The 16,840-nt window shown below is 64.3% G+C and overlaps 2 protein-coding genes across 5 annotated transcripts; both read right to left on the bottom strand.

Moving 5' to 3' along the window:
• Positions 1-453: 453 nt before the first annotated feature.
• Positions 454-5,246, bottom strand: ADAMTSL5 (ADAMTS like 5). Of its 4 annotated transcripts, XM_071727646.1 has the most exons (12): positions 5,000-5,246; positions 4,059-4,131; positions 3,822-3,982; positions 3,557-3,617; positions 3,302-3,410; positions 3,086-3,213; positions 2,876-2,999; positions 2,451-2,534; positions 1,749-1,912; positions 1,417-1,660; positions 1,091-1,162; positions 454-1,010 (listed from the first exon to the last, which is right to left on the bottom strand). In XM_071727646.1, exons 1-12 carry the CDS (start codon positions 5,056-5,058, stop codon positions 697-699), a joined length of 1,593 nt encoding a protein of 530 aa, XP_071583747.1. In that variant the 5' UTR covers positions 5,059-5,246; the 3' UTR covers positions 454-696. The 4 variants fall into 4 exon arrangements, with proteins under 4 accessions (XP_071583747.1, XP_071583746.1, XP_071583749.1 ...); XM_071727645.1 differs by having other exon boundaries at positions 1,417-1,680; positions 1,749-2,534; XM_071727648.1 differs by lacking the exons at positions 2,876-2,999; positions 3,302-3,410; positions 3,557-3,617; ... (1 more) ...; positions 4,059-4,131; positions 5,000-5,246 and having other exon boundaries at positions 1,417-1,680; positions 1,749-2,534; positions 3,086-3,210.
• Positions 5,247-9,162: 3,916 nt separating this feature from the next.
• On the bottom strand, positions 9,163-16,262 carry THOP1 (thimet oligopeptidase 1). Its single transcript, XM_071727636.1, has 13 exons — positions 16,106-16,262; positions 15,479-15,682; positions 14,161-14,309; positions 13,741-13,848; positions 13,028-13,130; positions 12,744-12,904; positions 12,483-12,618; positions 12,016-12,382; positions 10,900-11,101; positions 10,629-10,815; positions 10,337-10,465; positions 9,951-10,087; positions 9,163-9,844 (listed from the first exon to the last, which is right to left on the bottom strand). Exons 1-13 carry the CDS (start codon positions 16,119-16,121, stop codon positions 9,686-9,688), a joined length of 2,058 nt encoding a protein of 685 aa, XP_071583737.1. The 5' UTR covers positions 16,122-16,262; the 3' UTR covers positions 9,163-9,685.
• Between the last annotated feature and the right edge of the window lie 578 nt (positions 16,263-16,840).

Here is a 16,840-nt window from a genome sequence, read left to right as displayed (position 1 = left end):
ACCCCCAGGCACAGCCACCCCCCGCCTGCAGCCCCAGTTTGGGCACAGTGACACGAACCCAGAGAGCTCAGCCCAGCACCGGCTCCAAACCCATCCCTGGGTGGGTGCGGGACCCCCCCCCGGGGTGCCGGGAGCTGCCACAGGGACCTTCCCCGCAGCACCCCCCGCACGTTCCGTCCCTGTGCGGGCCCCCCGGTTGGGTTACGGGCGAGGGGGCTCTGGCACATGCAGGGACCCTCTCGCCGCCGGCGGATGGGAGATAAGCGGCGGGTCCGCGACCTCGGAAGGCAGCGCCTGGCGTGCGGCCACCTTGGGGACAGGGACACGCTGCGGGGCGGGTGCGCTGCTCGGGGGGCTCAGCAAGGGGACACGGGATGGGACCCCCTGACCGGGCACCCCAGGATGGGGAGGAAACCCCCTTGGGGCGGCTCCATCCAGGAAGGGGCGCACAGCGAGGTGATACAGGAGTTTACTCATTTTCTGCAGAAAAAATAATAATAAATTACCATTCTCCTTTCCCACCCACCCCCCCCGCAGCCAAAAATCGACCCCCAGGACGGCGAGATGGGGTGGAGGGCATGAGGGGGAGGGATGTCCCCGGCTCCTCCACCATCCGTGGAAAGGGCTGGGCACATGGCAGGAGCCTTCCCCGCCCCGGGGGGGTCCCGCCGGCCGCCCCCTCCCCAGGTGGGGGGCTCAGGGCGGGCGGGGCTGGGGGCAGTGCCGGGCTGCCTCCCGCACCAGCCGCTCCTCTCGGGGGCTCCAGGGCCGGGCGTAGCCATCGTCCTGCAGCAGGATGCGGTTGAGCGTGTGCTCGTGGTTGACGTGTCGCCGCGCCATCAGCAGGTACTGGTGGCCCTCCCGGAGCGGGGGGCACCCGCAGGTGTTGGGCACCCACAGGTATTCCCGGGACACCAGTGGGAACCGGCGCCGATACGGGGTTTTCACCTCCACCTCGTAGCGCGTCTCCTGCCCCACCAAGCGCCGCGCCAGGATCCGGCCCTGGAAGACTACGGGGACAGCACGGGGCACCCTGAGCTGGGCACGTCCCCAGTGTCACCCCCAGCCCCATCCCGGCCCCGGCGCTCACCGAAGTCGCTCTGGCAGAAGTGTTGGATGCGCTGGGATCGCCCCTTGGCCGGGCGGCACCTCCCGCATCGCCCTGCGGGGACGAAGCTGCAGCAGTTTAGGGGGGGAGAAGGGACACGGCCCTCCCAAAGCCCCCTCCTGTGCCGCTGGGAGGGGGCATTGGGGGTCCGCACCCCATAAAGAGAGAGGGAACGCTCTGGGCTGCCGCGGCCCTTTACGAGGGTCCCCATCTCATGGAGAACGCCCAGAGCTCTCCAGGACCCTCCCCACAGCAGGGACCCGAGGAGCGTGGGGGGGCTGTGGGGACCCCCACAGGGGTGCAGGCACCTGCAGCAGCCCCAGCCCCGCTCCGGCCAGGGGGGCTTCTCCATGGCGGCTCCGTGGCAAAGCCCTTGGGCTGGGAGAGCGGTGCGGGGGCCAGGGTGCCGGGGGGCTCCGGGGGCGGGGGGGTCCCGGCTCCCCGGGGCTGGGGCTGCCGCAGGGGGCTGGTGTCACCACGGCCGGGCTGGGGGTGCCCGTGGGGCAGCCAGAACTCGTACTCGATGCTGGGGTTGGGTTCCTGCAGCAGGACCTGGGCAGGAAGGGGCAGCGCTAAGGGGAGCGCTGGGGGCCGGGGGCCGGCCGCCCCCTTCCCAGCCCCACGCTGCCCCCACCCTCACCATCAGGTGCAGGTCCTCGGCGGTGGGTCCGGGAGCCTCCAGGCTCTCGGTGCCATCGGGGGCCCGGGCGTAGCGCAGCCGGGTGCCGGCTGCCTCGTACGGCCCCGGCCAGGCGATGGACCAGTCCCCGTTGAGCACGTAGCGCCCATCGCTGGTCATCAGGGCTGCGGGAAGGAGCGTGTCCGGGGGCTGAGCACCGCGCCGGCCCCGGGACCCCCGCAGCAGCTGGGCTGGGGGCTCGGGGCAGCACTGGGTCCCCACCGGAGGCCTCTCCCCGAGCAGGGAGGGCAGCGTGGGCTGGGAGAGCCGCGGTCGGGGCTCGGGAGAAATCTGCTTTCTGGGAAGAACTTGGCTTGAGTCCCAAGCTGGAGCCAAACCCTGGTGTGCGGAACCGCCCGACCCCCTTCCCCCCCCCCTTAGCCCTGGTCTGGGTGGGGGAAGGAGCCCTGGCTGCACTGGGAGAGGGGAACTGGGGGGTCTGGGGTGGGGGTCCCAGTCGTGGCCCTGTTCCAGCTCCAGACGATCCCAAACCCTGAGACGTGGCCTCTGGAAAAGTGCCCTGAGCACCGGTGAGGTCGCTGAGCCCAGGATGCTCAGAACAGCGACTGAGAGGGGGAACTGGCACGGCATGGTACAGCCCTGCCTGCACCCACGGGTGGCACCAGCCAGGACTGACTGGGAGGGAGATGGGACACGTCCTACCCAGGTAGCTGCGACTCTTGTCCGTCACCTTGATGTGGGTGGCCCCAGCCGGGATCTTGGTCACGTTCATGTACCCAAAATAACCTGGGGGACACACACAGAGTCAGTGCAGAGCCAGGGCACAGCCTGAGGGGACAGCCTGGGGACAGGGGGACAGCCTGGGGCAGGAACCCAGGGAGCACAGGGGTGCCTCAGAATTCCCAGAGGAGCAACACCCTCTGCAACGACACCAAACAACCCCGGTGACCGAGCTGCTCTGAGGCTGCCGTCCCTGTCCCCAGGTGCTGGGGACAGGAAGGGATCAGGGACAATGGGCAGATGGAGAGGGGACCCAGGCAACGCTGTGGGGACACAGACAGGGGGACAAGGGAGCCAAGAGCCAAAGCATTCACCCATGGAGGGGGCCGGGGCAATGGGTCATTCACCGGAGGAGGGGTCCGTGCCCTGGAAGAGCCGATGCACGAAGTGACACGCGTCGTGGCTGCCACCACACTGCCCGCAGGCATCGGGCCGCCTGCCCGAGCCCAGGATCCCGTCACAGCCCACGCTCTGGGGGGAGCCGAGACACGGCCTCAGGGTGGGGGGGGTCAGAGCCGGGGGTCCCGGGAGGGGGTCCCAGCCTTACGTGCACCCACCAGGCAGCGCCCGCTGATGCAGAGGTCTGGGGAGCCCGGGCTGCAGCGGGTGCCGTCCAGAACCCGGCCGAAGGCGTAGTAGAAGTTGTGGCCCACGGCCAAGCAGTTGAGGTCACAGACATTGGGGGCTGCCAGAAGGGGGTGGGAAGGGACAAGGGTGATGCTGGTGACAGCTGTGGCCCTCGGTCAGCCCAGCGATGCCACCTCAGGACTCACCTCCGTGGAAAGGCACCCAGTGGTACCGGGCCGGGGTGCCCAGGACGGGGCGGTTGTCGTAGAGGGAGCACTGCATGGCACGGAAGGGAACGGAACCGGGGGGACATTCCTGTGGGGGGGTGGGATAGAGTCCCGTGGGATGGGGACTGAGCAGATGGACCCCCAGGAGATCAGGAAGATGCAGCCCTGTGGGATGGGGGAGTTGAGGGCCCGTGGGGTGGGGATTGGGATGGGCCGTGGCCCCTGCCCACTCACCTGGAGCTGGCAGAGCCGGTACTGCCGCGGGTCCCCCGTGCACGGCTCCTCCTCCATGGACCTTCGGCCACAGCATCAGCACAGCGAGGTCAGGGCATGGCCCCCCGGAGCATCCCTGCCTGCACCCCATGTCCCCGATGGGGACTCTCCCTGTCCCTGGGACACTGAGCCCCCGAGCTGCAGCAGGGCAGGGAGCGACCCCCACTCCCCAGTGGGGACCCCCACTCCCTGCGTGGGGCTGCACCCTGCCCCATCCCCCACTCACCGCAGGCACCGCCGGGTGCGGAGGGCAACGCTGTCCCCGCAGGAGCTGGAGCAGGAGCTCCAGGGTCCCCAGGCCCCCCACGTACCCTGGGCCGGCTGCCGGCGGGGCCGAGCAGGGGCTGGGGGCTCGGGGACCCCCATCCGCGTCCCCAGGGCTGGGTTCTGCGTGCAGGAGGGGGACAGTGAGAGCCGGGGTCGGGCTGGAGCTGCGGTGTCACCGTGCCCCCTCACCCCTCACCTGAGCTGTGCCAACGCCGCATCCCAGGCTGAGCCAGGCCAGGAGCAGCAGCGGCCACCACGGCCACCGGTGCCTGCGTGAGCAGAGACCCCTGAGCCCCACCGGGCCCTGGCACCGGGTGTCCCCCCTGCCCCCCAGCATCGGTGCCACTGGCCGCACTCCCCACGGGGACCCCAGGACAGAGGCGAGATGGGGACAAGGAGCAGCGGGACGGTCCCCCCCGGTGGCACCAGCCCGGGGAGGGGGGTTGGGGGACGGTGTCCCCCGATCCCGGGTGGGCGCAGCCGCGGCGGTGACACCGCGTTGGGCACATGGGGCCATGTGGCTGCGGGCACAGGCGACGCCGTCACCGCACCCAGGGCCCCGCGGCGGGACCGGGCCGGGCTCGCTGGGACAGGACCAGACCTGTGCGGTACAGCCGGGGCTCCGCCGAGCGGCACCGTCCGGATCCGGCCCCGCCGTGGGGTGAGCGGGATGGGGGGCAGCGGGGAACCCCCCCGACCCCTCTGCTCCCAAAGCACCTGAGCCTTGGAGCACCCCGACCCCCCCAAGCCCCGAGGTGCTGAGCGGTGCAGGGGGGTGCTGGGGGGTGCTGGGGGGTGAAGGGAGGTGCAGGGGGTGCAGGGGGTGGGGGGGGTCCCAGCCCTGCCTCGGGGGATCCCCCAGCCCACCCCGTTTCCTCCCTCCGCTCCCCTCCCTCAGGGACCGGGGGTCGCCCGCAGCCCCGGACTCCTGGGACCCCTCCACGGCAGGAGGATCGCGATGTCGCCGCTCCGAGGTGGGGGTCTGAAGCTCGGCAAGGGCCGGGTGATGCCGAGACCCCGCTGGCGCCTGGGGGGGCTCCGCGTGCCTCAGTTTCCCTGCAGGAACTGAGCCAACCCCGGGCAGGGAGAAAGAGGAGGGGTCCGCGAGGGGGGATTAAGGAGAAATCGGGACCTTACCCGACACCGTGAAGTCCCCCGCGGGGGCCCGAGCCTCGCCGCCACCCCGCCCCGGCCATACCGCCCTTTATCCGGGGGTTCCCGGTGCTTTTAATCCCGCTCCGGTGTCCCGGCGGTTGCGGTGGGGAGGGGAAACCCGGGACGATCCGGCATCTCCTGCGCAGCTCCGGGGGGGCCGGGCGAGGTTTTTAAACACCCCACACACACAACACCACCACAACCACCACCCCCCCGGTTCGCCTCCCGTCCCTCCCCGCCGCGTTATTAATATCCAGCCCCAAAGGTGCGCCCAGCCCTCCCCGGCCGCCCATTAACCCTTCGGGGTCCGGAGCTCCGGCAAGCGAGGGGGGCTGGGGGGGGTCAAGAGTGAGGTGCAGACGCGGCAGAGATGCATCTGCCCCCCCCTCCCGGATCCCCCCAGCTCCAAAAGCAGAAGGAAAGGAGCTTGAGGTGCCCCTGAGGGGGCTTTGCACCCAGCACCCAGCACCCTTGTCCCCCCCCCATTCCGGTGCTGAAGGGGTTACGGGGGGGGTGGGGGGGGAGTGTCCCGTGGGGTGTCCCTAAGATGGCTCAGGGGTGCAGAGGGGATGAGGTTCCCTGGTACATGGAGGACTCGGGCAGGGGGATGCTCTACAAACGGGGGAGGCTTCTGGGAGAGGTAAATCCCCCCCCCACCCTGCCCCATGTCGACCCCCCCTCTGCTGGGGTGCTCACGCCGGTGGGATCGTCCTTACAGGGGGGCTTTGGGCGCTGCTACCAGGTGACAGAGGTGGCCAGTGGCAGGGTCTATGCGGCCAAGGTCATCCCAAGAGCCCAGCTGGCTGTGGTGGGCACCAAGGAGAGGGTGAGTCTGGGGGGGAACACAACACCCAGACCCCCCTGAGACCCCCAGCCCTGCCCCTGCCCCTTTTCCCTTTTTCCCAGGTTTGCAGCCCTGTTCCCCTCGAGGGTGCGTGGGGGGGGGGTCCTTGAGATCCATTGTGTTCCCTGGGGGGGGGGGGTTCAGTCCTTCAGACCCATTGGGGTCCCTGGGGGGGGTTCAGTCCTTCAGATCCACTGTGGTCCCTGGGGGGGGGTTTCGGCCCTTCAGATCCATTGGGGTCCCCAGGGGAGGTTTCGATCCTCTAGATCCATTGTGTTCCCTGGGAGGGGGGGTCCTTCAGACCCATTGTGTTCCCTGGGGGGGGTCCTTCAGACCCATTGTGTTCCCTGGGGGGGTTCTGGATGCAGGTGGAGCGGGAGCAGGAGCTGCAGGGCCGCCTGCGGCACCGGAACCTCGTCCACCTGCACCGGCACTTTGCTGACCACAGCCACATCTACCTGGTGCTGGAGTACTGCAGCCGGGGGGTGAGCCAGCACCAGAACCCCCCCCCCCCCGGCCCAAAAATAAAGCATCCTCAGGCTGGAGCTCTGCCGGGCCCCGAGCTGGAGCCTCCATCTCTCCCCAGAGCCTCGCCGGGATCCTGCGGGTCCGGGGGAGGCTGACGGAGCCCGAGGTGAGGTTTTACCTGAGGGAAATCATCCAGGGACTGAGCTACATCCATGGAGAGGGAATCATCCACAGGGACCTCAAGCTGAGTGTGTGGGGCAGAGCTGGGGGGTGGAATGGTGGGACAAGGTGGTGGGATGGTGGGAATGGAGTGGTGGGGGTGGGATGGAGTGGCGGGATGGTGGGGATGAACTGGTGGGATGGGGTGGTGGGATGGAGGGACAAAGTGGTGGGATGGGATGGTGGGATGGTGAGGATGGAGTGGTGGAATGGGGTGGTGGGGATGGGATGGGGTGGAGGAATGGGGTGGTGGGATGGTGGGATGGGGTGGTGGAGATGGGGTGATGGGATAGGGTGGTAGAATGGTGAGGATGGAGTGGTGGGACAGGGTGTTGGGATGGTGGGACAAGGTGGTGACCCACCCTGTCTCGCTCGGGCTCACCCCCCTCCTCAGGCAACTTCTTGGTGACCGAGAAGATGAGGGTGAAGATCGGGGACCTGGGGCTGGCACAGAGGGAGGCCCCGGCCGGCCGGCGCTGGGGGTGAGCGGGGCCGTGGCAGTGCTGGGGGGGCTCTGCTGGGTTGGGGGGCTCTGCCAGGCTGGGCTCACCTCTCCCATCCCCCCAGGGCACTCTGTGGGACCCCCGGCTACCTGGCCCCAGAGGTGCTGGACCGCAGGGGGCACGGGGTGCCCTCAGACATCTGGGCCCTGGGCTGCGCCGTGTAAGCGGGGACCTGGTGAGCGGGTGGGTGGGTGAGCGGGGGGCTCTTGGCCTCTCTGAGCAGCCGGATCCCCCCCCCTCAGGTACATGGTGCTGACGGGCAGCCCCCCGTTTGAGGCAGCCCCCCTGCAGGAGCTGTTCCGGCGCATCCGTGCGGGGCGGTACCCCCCGTGCCCCCACCTCTCGCCCCACGCTCAGACCCTCATCTCCCGCCTGCTGCACCCCCAGCCCGCTGCCCGGCCCGGCCTCAGGGACCTGCTGGACCACAGCTTCTTCACCCAGGTGTGGGAGGTGGCGGGGGGGTCACAGCCCACCCAATCCCGGGGGGCAGGGGGGGTCACTGCTGCTTCCCCAGGGATTCACCCCGGATGCGCTGCCGCCCCGCGCCTGCCACTCAACCCCCGTGTTTGTGGGATGGGATCCCTGGTGCAGGGTGCTGGGGTGCTGGTGAGGGGTGGGCACTCACCCCCCAGCTGCCCCAGCCCAGAAGAAGCATCCCCAGCAGCACCCGGGAGCAGGACCCGATCCAGGACCCGATCCAGGCAAAGGTTGGCTTTGGAAAACCCTTTATTGGTGGTGGGAACTGCCTAAAGATCCAGTCCTTGAAACAAGCAGGGTGGGATGGGACCATGATGAGTGGCACACTCACACTCACACACACTCACACTCACACCCTGGTTTGCCCTTAAAAAAGCTTAACAGGAAAAATAAAACCCAAACCCAGGAAAAAAAAAAAACCAACTAAACTCAACCTTTCCAACCCAGCCTGGGATGGGATGAGGAGGGGCCCTGCGGGGCACAGGGAAAGGGGGACAGGGGACAGTTACATGGGGACAGTGAGCAGTCCCCTCTTCAGCTCTCTCCCCCGAGAGGTGTGAAAGAAAACCCTGAAAGTTCAGTAAAAGAGTAAAACACCCCTGGTGTGGGGACATCCACCCAAAACACAGCTGGGGGGGGAGGGACAAGAGGCTCGAGGTGGCCTCAGCAAGTACCAAGGAGCCACTCGGCTGCTTAGAGCCCCATCCTCGTGTCACAGTGAAGAGGGGACCAGCCAGGGGGGTGTCACCAGCCTGCCCATGGCCCCAGGGGGGTCTGGAGGAGGGAGGTGACAGCAGGGACCTTGTCTGCACGTGGGATGAGTTTCCCCCCACGGTGGCTGAGGAGGCAGAGCCAGAGCCCAGAGGGGAAGGGAAGAGCCCAGTGGGGAGGGGGCTGCAGCAAGGGGACCCTGGGGAGGGAAGGCAGCTCCCCCAGGAGGCCCTGGCCAGGGGAGGGGGTGGGAGGGAGCACCAGGACCCTCTGTGTGTGCTGAAACCAGAGGGGAAGAGCTGCAGGGAGCACAACCTCAGCCTCATGGGGGCAGGGGAGGCAAAAATGGGACTCCAGGAACCCAGAATTGCTGGAACCCAGCACCCAGATGGGGCTGGAGAGAGGTGCTGGAGGCTCCTCTGCAAGGCCACTCCCTGCCTGCTCCCAGCTCTTCCCAGCCCCATCCCTGCAGGAGCACACCCTGGGATCAGCACCATCCCTGCCATGCACCCCCACCCCACCAGCACCACTTTTAGGGTTCTTGGGGACAAGGGAACAGCTGTGGAGATGGGGCTGGGGGTGCAGGGCTGGCTGCTGTCCCCAAGCACAGTGCCACACCCGGGGCTGCCACCACAGCCTGCTGGGTATTTTTATCCCTGCTCTTTGAAGCTGCTTGAGGGTGGGGTGGGTTTTTTTGGTTTGTTTGTTTTTTTGTTTTTCCATAGCCCTCCCCTGTCCCACCCTGGCTTAGCAGTGACAGCAATAGCAACACCCCCTCCACTGCCACCACCCCAGCCCAGAGGGCAGCAGCTGCCCCTGAGATGTCCCCAGGGAAGGGGACAACAGGCAGGGACACGGCCACGCTGTCCCTGTGCTGGGAAGAGCTGTCCTGGTCACCCCAGGAAGGGCTGAGAGCAAAGATATTCTGGGGTTTTACACTCTGGGATCTCCCCATCTTTATTCCACAGCCACCAGCTGCCCAAAGACAAGGAGAGCAGGAGCCACTGCAGCTTCTCAGGACACTTCTGTGTCCCCAAACCAGCCCAGCCCGGAGGGACATCCCATTTCTTAAAAAGAAGGGATTTTTAAAACCATGATTCAATCCTCTCACCCTCTTCCCAGCTAGGAACAAGGCTGAAACTCACCCTCGTGCAGAGATCAGGCTCAAAGTTCAGCCAATTCACCTGGGCTGTGCCAGTCCTGTCCCCTCAGGGAGGTGACAAAGGTAATTCAGCTCCTGGTGCAGGGCTGACACCAGAGAGCCCGGGGCCAGGGCTGAGCTCCTGAAGCCCAGGGTGAGCTGGGAGCAGGATCCTGGAGGAATCCTCCAGGCAGGGCTGAGCCAGGAGGAGTTTGGAGACAGAAATAGCAGGAACTGCGTGGCCTGAGGGGAAGGGGTGTGTGGAACACGGAGCTGGGGGGACTGGAAGGGGCTGGAGCAGCTTCTCAGCAGGCAGAAGGCAGTGAGTTGCTCTCCACCTTCAGTCCCTTGCTGGCCAGGAAGGCATCCTGCTTGGGATCACGGCCCAGGAACTTCCTCAACATGTCAGAAGCATCCAGGGAACCCCCAGGATGCAGGATGCAGTTCCTGTAATCCATGCCCACCTGCCAGGAGAGAGAGAGAGAGGCCACGTGTAGGACACCCACCCTGCCACCAAAGCCACCTCCTCTGCCATCCCTGTCCCAGGCCAGGCCCAGCTGTCCTCCCTACCTTGCAGTTCATGATTCCCTCCTGCTTGAAACGGGTGTGGAACATGTCCATGGAGTACACCTCACTCCAGAGGTAGCCATAGTACTGGGCATCGTAGCCACCAGCCAAGTGGCCAAAGGTAGCAGGCATGTTTGTACCTGGGAGGCAAAGGAAGGGGAAGGGACATTAACAGGACCCCCCCTCGTGTGCAGGAGACACAGCAGGGGTCAGCTCATTCCCAGGGGAAACGGGGAAGAACTTTCCAGTTATTTTTGCAGGGTTTCAGCTCTGCTTTCCCTGGAGCCAGCAGGAATTGTCCCCATTCAGCCTGGCCTTGAAAAGGAAACGCTGAGGCCAGCGTGCAGGCCAGGCCCAGAGGGACAGCAGGACCCCCCAACCCCCCTTACCTGGGGTGGCAGGGACCCCCAGCACCTCCTCACAGAGCTGGGCAAACACCTCCACGGGGTCAGCCTTGGGCTGGGTGTGCAGGGCTTGGTCCACCTTGGCCAGGACGATCTGGCGCAGGTTGAAGAGCCCTGGGGGTGGAGAGAGGAGGGAAAGTCAGCTCCTGAGCCAGCCTGGTCCCCCCCGAGGGTTCCCCAAGGGTCCCTGAGGGTCCCCTCTCTCCCTCCCTCCCACCCCAGGCACAGGGGACACCACGGTGAGGTTCATCCCCCCCTCCTCTCCAGCAGGACCCACCGGTGTTCGCCTGCCGGGATTTGATGAGTTTCTCCAGCAGCTCATCAGGGATGGGGCTGCCAGTTTTGTAGTGCCTGGACATCCTGAGCAGGGGCTCCTTTTCCCACACCCAGTTCTCCAACATCTGGGACGGTGCCTCCACGAAGTCCCTCTCCACGTGTGTCCCACTGAACATGGCAAATTCCGCCTGGGAGAGGAGAGGGAGAGCTCAGCACCTCTGGGTGTCAGGGGAGGGGAAAAGCACCCGAGTGACCCCCCTGCCAGGCCTCACCCGAGAGCAGAGCTGGTGCATGACGTGCCCAAACTCGTGGAAATAAGTCTCCACCTCGTCGTGCTGCAGCAGGGAAGGGGCATCCGGGGTGGGTTTGGTGAAGTTGGCAACCATGGCAGCCACCGAGATCTGGCGGCTGGAGTCGGGCAGGAGGCAGCCAGGCTGGAGGCCAAAGCAGGCTGCGTGGCCATACTTCCCCTCCCTGGGCAGGGAGAGAGGGCTGTCAGAGGGATCCTCACCCCCAGCAGCCAGGAGCAGGCTGATTTTATTGGTTTGCACAGAAATCTGGAAAGTTGGAGACCTCCCCAACCCACAGCCACCCAACCACCTCCCCAGCTCTGCAGGTTCTGTGTCACCATCCAGGTGACACCAGCAGGGCCCTGGGCAGCTGTGCCAATGCCTGAGCACCCTCCCAGTGAAGAAATTCTGCCTGAGAGCCCCAGACTAAATGTCCCCCTAAAGCCACCGAGGGAGGGGACACCCCCCATGCTGCTGGGACAGCCCTGCTGGAGCCACCTCACTCCCTCATGGCCTCATGTGCCACTGGGCCACTCTTCTGCCCCAGGACACCTGGTGGCTCTGCTCCCCCTGCCCCAGCCCTCCTCCTCTTCCTCCTTTTCCTCTTCCTCCTCCTTTTCCTCCTCCTTTTTTTCTTCCTCCTCCTTTTCCTCCTCCTTTTCTTCTTCCTCCTTCTCCTCTTCCTCCTCCTTTTCCTCTTCCTCCTCCTCTTTTTCCTCCTCCTCCTCCCTTTTCCTCCTCCTCCTCCTCCTTTTCCTCCTCCTTTTCTTCTTCCTCCTCCTCCTTTTCCTCCTCCTCCTCTTCCTCCTTTTCTTCCTCCTCCTCTTCTTCTTCCTCCTCCTCCTTTTCCTCCTTCTCCTCCTCCTTTTCCTTTTCCTTCTTTTCCTCCTCCTCCTCCTTTTCCTTTTCCTTCTATTCCTCCTCCTCCTCCTCTTTTTCCTCCTCCTTTTCTTCCTCCTCCTCCTCCTTTTCCTTTTCCTTCTATTCCTCCTCCTCCTCTTTTTCCTCCTCCTTTTCTTCCTCCTCCTCCTCCTTTTCCTCCTCCCCCTCCTCCTTTTCCTCCTCTTCCTCCCCCTCCTCCTCCTCCCAAGGCCTCACCGTGGGTACAGATCCAGGTAGAATTTCCCAATGGTCTCCCCGGAGGAGGCGTCCCTCACCGTGTAGAGCTGCACGTCCTCGTGCCACACCTGAGCCTTCTCCTCCAGGTGGAAGGTGAGGCCCAGCAGCTCCTGGTAGATGGCCAGGAGGCCCGTGGTGACCACCTGCATGGGGAAATATTCCTTCAGGAGGTTCTGGTCCACACTGTACTTGGTCTCCTCCACCTGGTTCATGTAGTAGCGCATGTCCCAGGCGTTGATGCGGTCGTCGAACTCCAGGCCACGCTTCTCACATTCTTTCTTCTTCAGGTCCAGGATCACAGCTCTTTCCTTCTCCCCCAGGGGTTTCAACTTCTGGGCCAACTCATCTAGGAATGAAAGCAAGGTGGGTGAGGAGTGGTTGGTGGGGAGGGAGAGCAGCAAAGCTCCCCCCCCTCTGCTCCTCCCCGGCCTTCCCAGCGCCCTTACCCAGGAAGGTGGCCACGGTCTGGCTGCTCTTGGCCATGTTCATCTCCAGGACAAAGTCAGCGTGGGTGCTGAAGCCCAGGAGGTTGGCTTTCTGAGCACGTAAATCCACCAGCTCCTTGAGGATCAGGCAGTTCTCCTGCAAGGTGGAGTGGGGACAAAGAATGGAGTGAGAAAGAAAACCCACAAAGCGGGTGAGGAAGAACCCGCGAGGCCCCAAGCGTGGAAAGACCCAAACCTGGGCCCCCCCTGAGCCCCCCCTACCTCTTTGCACCTGGAGTTGAACATTTCCTCCACCTTCCTCCTCGTCTCAGGGACGTAGCACTTCTTCAGGAGAGGGAAATAGTGTGGGTATTTCAAGGTGACTTTCAGCTTGCCATCCTCTGTCTTCTCCAGGGAGTTCAGGAAGTCCTCAGGGAGCCCCCCTGGGAGAAAAAGAGAGAGGAGTGATGGAAAACCAGCTCAGGAACAGGCTCTTGGTCCTTGGCCAGAAGAATCCAGGCACTGAGGACCAAACCAGCAGAGAAAGAAGCTGGAGAGCTCCATACCAAGTTCCTCTTTTGAGAAGGGCAAGTAAGTGGTGTCTTCGTTGAGGTTCTTGTTGAAGTCGATGCAGAGAACACTCAGCTTTTTCTTAATAGCTTTGATTTTCTTTAAATAAGAGATGAAGAGAGAAAACTCAGCCCCAGGGGAGGGAGGGGGAAGCTGAACAGCCCTGTTCCCCATCTGCAGCCAGCAGCCCTCCTGCTGAGCTGCCCAGCACTCCCCACTTGGCTTTTATCCAAAGGCAAAGCTGCAGAATTAACTGCAGGGAGCTCCTGGGGAGCAGAGGCTGCCTGGAACACACCTGGGAGGGAGGCAGCTGCCTCAGCAAAGCTCCAGCTCCCTCCTGCCAGCTCAGGAGCTGCAGGTTACTTAAGCAGCACCCTCCTCTGCCCTTCTTTCATCTCACCTCCTCCTCTATTTTCAAGGCAGCTTTGAGCTCCGTGTGAGCCCACACAGGAGAGGGAGACCCCCAGGAGCTCAGCTGCCCCCCCCCAGCTCCAGGGGGGCACCCCCTGCCCATCCCTGGGCATGTGGGGAGCAGGTGCCACTCCCAGCACTCCTTAGGGAGCTCCCCAACCCCCCAGTGTCCACCCCATCCCCCTTCTGTGGAGAGGAAAAAGCTGGGCAGAGGCACAAGGCCCACGAATCAGGAGCCAAATTCAGGAGGCTGAGCCCCCTCCCCCTGTGCTTCCTCCTCTCAGCTCTGTGCTCTCACCTCCTGTGTTTCCTCAGGGAGGTGGAGGCCATTTCTTTTGCCCAGTTTGATCAGCCTCTCCAGGTACCTCTTTGCTTCAGGCTTCAGAGCAGCACTCTCTGCTTTCTCCTGTGGGAACAGCAGGATCAGGGAGTTGGTTCCAGGGGGGTTTTTTTGTGACCCAGAAGCAGATGCAAACACCCTGTGAGCTCCTGAGGTGAGGGCAGAGCCCTCAAACCCCCCCCCAACCCCAGCTCCCCCCTTCCCACTCCCAACAGAACCATTCTGCTGTGACCACACAGTGATCCCTGCCTTGGGATCATTCCCTTCTGAGCTCTGGGAGAAGGGAAAAGGCTTTGCTGTCATTCCAGGAGATTCCAGTGCCCTGCCTGAGGGGGAACCACAGAGACAGCAGCCTCCTGAACACCCCCACACACACACCTGGAGCCAGACAATCCTCTGGTACACATCCTGCCTCATGCTCATCTCCACATCAAACTCTGAGAGCTTCTTGTCAGCCTCAGTGCTGGCTGCCCGGATGTCCTTGCAGGGAGAGACATGTTGGGGAAAATCCAGCATATTCCGATGGACTGGGAAGAGAAGGAAGGAGGGGTCACAGGGAAAGCCAAAGCTTTGGTGTCCCAGAAGCTGAGTGGGAGTGAAAGGGGACCCAGAGCCACCCCCTCCCTCAGCGCTGGGTGCAGCTCCTGCTGCTGTCCCACTGCATCCCCCCCTTCCCAACAGAATTCCCAGGAATTCTGTGGAATCCTCAGACCCCAGGATTTCTGCACTGGCAGCCAGAGAGGCAGCAGCTCCTCTGCTGGGAGGAGGAGGCTGAGAGGGACACGGCAGTGCTGCAGCCCCCACCTCCCCCCCAGCTCTGCTCCTCCTGACAGATTTTGGATTCAGGAGGGAAATCCAGGAAAATATTCCCTGCTGGCAACTCCACAGCCCCTCAGGTAACAAACTTCCAGCAGGAGGACTCTGCAGCCAGCAGAAGGTGAGCAGGCAGCTCCTCTCTGCTGCCCAGGGATGTTCTGACAGAACATCACCCCTTAGGAGGGGCTGTGTAAGAGGGTTTTTTTTTGGTTTTTTCTTTTTTTTTTTTTTTCCCACTCATTTGAGGAAAAAGAAGCCAGAGAGAAGCAAGCAGAGGCTTCTGCTTCAGCCAGAGGTGACACAGCCCCACACGGGTGGCCAGGACACCACCAGGGGGCTGCCTGGCTGTGCCCCCCCCTCCTGCTCTGAATAATTAGGTGGAGAGCTAACGAGCCCAGCAAATTGCCCCCACATCCCCTTGCTGCACACATCACCCCTAAAGTGACAGCAGGGGCTAAACAAGAGGCATGGAGAGAGGCAAACACACTGCCTGGGAAGAGAAGTGAGGAAAAGGTTTCTGGGATGATCCCAGGCAGGATTTGTCCCCACTGGTGCTGGAAGCAAAGGAGACAACAACCTTGAGTACCAGGCTGCTCCTCCCAAAGCACCATCCTGGCTCTTCCATTCCAAGCCTCCTCAACTTTTTGTACTTAAAACAGCAGCTGGGAAACAAAAAAACCAACCAAACAAAACCAAGCAAACAAAAAAAAAAAAAAAGGAAAAAACCCCAAACCAACAACCCCCCACCCTGCAGAGGAGCCAAGGGGAAAAAAAAGAAAGGAGATGACAGCACAGAGGAAAAAACCATCCAAACAAAAGCAACATCTGGGTGCCCACAGCGGTGTCTGGAGAGGCAGTGCCCCCTCCTGGGGGTACCCACCCGTGTACTCCACTTCCACGTCTGCCAGAGCCTTGAGGGTGTTCTCGTAGGACACCTCCCCCTGCTCCTGGGAGCCCACCCTGTCGTACACCAGCTTGGTCCTCTCGGTCAGCTCGGCTGCCATGGCCTCGATCTGCTCGGCGCTCAGATCCCAGCGCAGTTGGTTCGCCAGGAGCCGGGGGGCTTGGCTGTCCACGACATTCCCTGGGGGAGAACCGGGAGGAGAGCTCAGAAGGGAGGAAAAACCCACCCGGGACGTGTGCGTGTGTGTGTGGGGCTGGATGAGAGCCCCGAGTGGACAGACCCCCCCTAAACCCCCGTCCCCCCCCACCCCCCCGGTGTCCCCCCAGAGCCCAGGGCTCCGCACCGGGATCCTTTTCCCCTCTCAGCCATCCCAAGCCCTTCGCACAAACCCGATTCCCGCAGCCCTGCCAGGGGCCTCTGGGCCCGGGGGGGGGGGCCGGGGGTGCCAGGGTTGTCCCCAGGCCCAGGGGGGGCTGTGAGGGGACACCCAACCCCCCCCCCCCAAAACCCTGGGGGGGTCTCCCCTTTTCCCCCCCCCCCATTCTATTTCCCCCCCCTCCCGTCTCTCCCCTCCCCGCCTCCCCCCCCCCCAGTTTTCGGTACCTGTCGGGGGGGCCATGTTGGGGGGTGCGGGGAGGTACCGGGAGGCCCCGTTCTGCTGAGGAGACCGAGAGGAAACGGCGCCGGCCCCGGGCACAGAGCATGTGCCCCAACCACCGAGGCGGGCGGAGAGAGCGGCTACACCGGGGGATTCTGGGAGCCAGGAGGACCGAGGCCTCTTTTCGTTTTTTTTTTTTTTCGTTTTTTTTTCCCCCCCCCCCCCCCCCCATCCCTCAACCCGAGGGTAAAGGGAAGGAGGGGAGGGGGGGGGAATCCTCAGCCTCTGCGGGGTAGCAGCTCCCCGGGATCCCCGCATCCCGAACCCCGCCCGTTCCCATGGCAACGGCTCCTCTCGATGGTTAAAACCCCAAACCCCCACCCCCTCCGGAGGTGGGGCCAGAGCGGCACTTCCGGCCTCCAGCCCCGCCCCCTCCGCCCCTCCCGCCGCCGTCAAGCGAGGGGCGGGGGGCGCATGCGCAGTGCAGAGCCCGCCCGGCGGAGGTGAGCGGGGCCGGGGGGACCCGAACCGAACCCAACCGAACCGGGACCCCGCTCCCCCCCCCTTCCCCTCTGTTCTCCGGTGCGGGCCGGGGCTGTCCGGGGGCCTCCCGCTGTCCTGGGAGGGTTCGGAGCTTCCCTCTCCCGCGGTTCGGTACGGGCCGGGCCGGGCCCGGTGTTGTGGGGCGGTGCTGGCCGGGGGTGGGCGGGGGGTTCCGGGGGTTCGGCGGTGCTGGGAGA

This window comes from Heliangelus exortis, chromosome 28 (assembly GCF_036169615.1).
Source record: "Heliangelus exortis chromosome 28, bHelExo1.hap1, whole genome shotgun sequence".
In the NCBI taxonomy this organism is placed as follows: Eukaryota; Metazoa; Chordata; class Aves; order Apodiformes; family Trochilidae; genus Heliangelus; species Heliangelus exortis.
Note: the sequence above shows the minus strand (reverse complement) of the source record. Positions and strands in the feature narration are given on the sequence as shown.

Excerpts from the sequence above, each read along its gene's own strand:
- ADAMTSL5 (XM_071727645.1), bottom strand. The coding sequence starts at position 5,058 with ATGGCCGGGGCGGGGTGGCGGCGAGGCTCGGGCCCCCGCGGGGGACTT. Across the intron at positions 1,681-1,748 it reads CCGAGGACCTGCACCTGATG|CGCTGCCCCTTCCTGCCCAG; the intron begins GTGAGGGTGGGG and ends CGCTCCCCTTAG. Across the intron at positions 1,163-1,416 it reads CGGGGCTGGGGCTGCTGCAG|GGCGATGCGGGAGGTGCCGC; the intron begins GTGCCTGCACCC and ends TCGTCCCCGCAG.
- THOP1 (XM_071727636.1), bottom strand. Across the intron at positions 12,905-13,027 it reads CTTCTCAAAAGAGGAACTTG|GGGGGCTCCCTGAGGACTTC; the intron begins GTATGGAGCTCT and ends TTTTTCTCCCAG. Across the intron at positions 10,816-10,899 it reads TGCACCAGCTCTGCTCTCGG|GCGGAATTTGCCATGTTCAG; the intron begins GTGAGGCCTGGC and ends CTCCTCTCCCAG.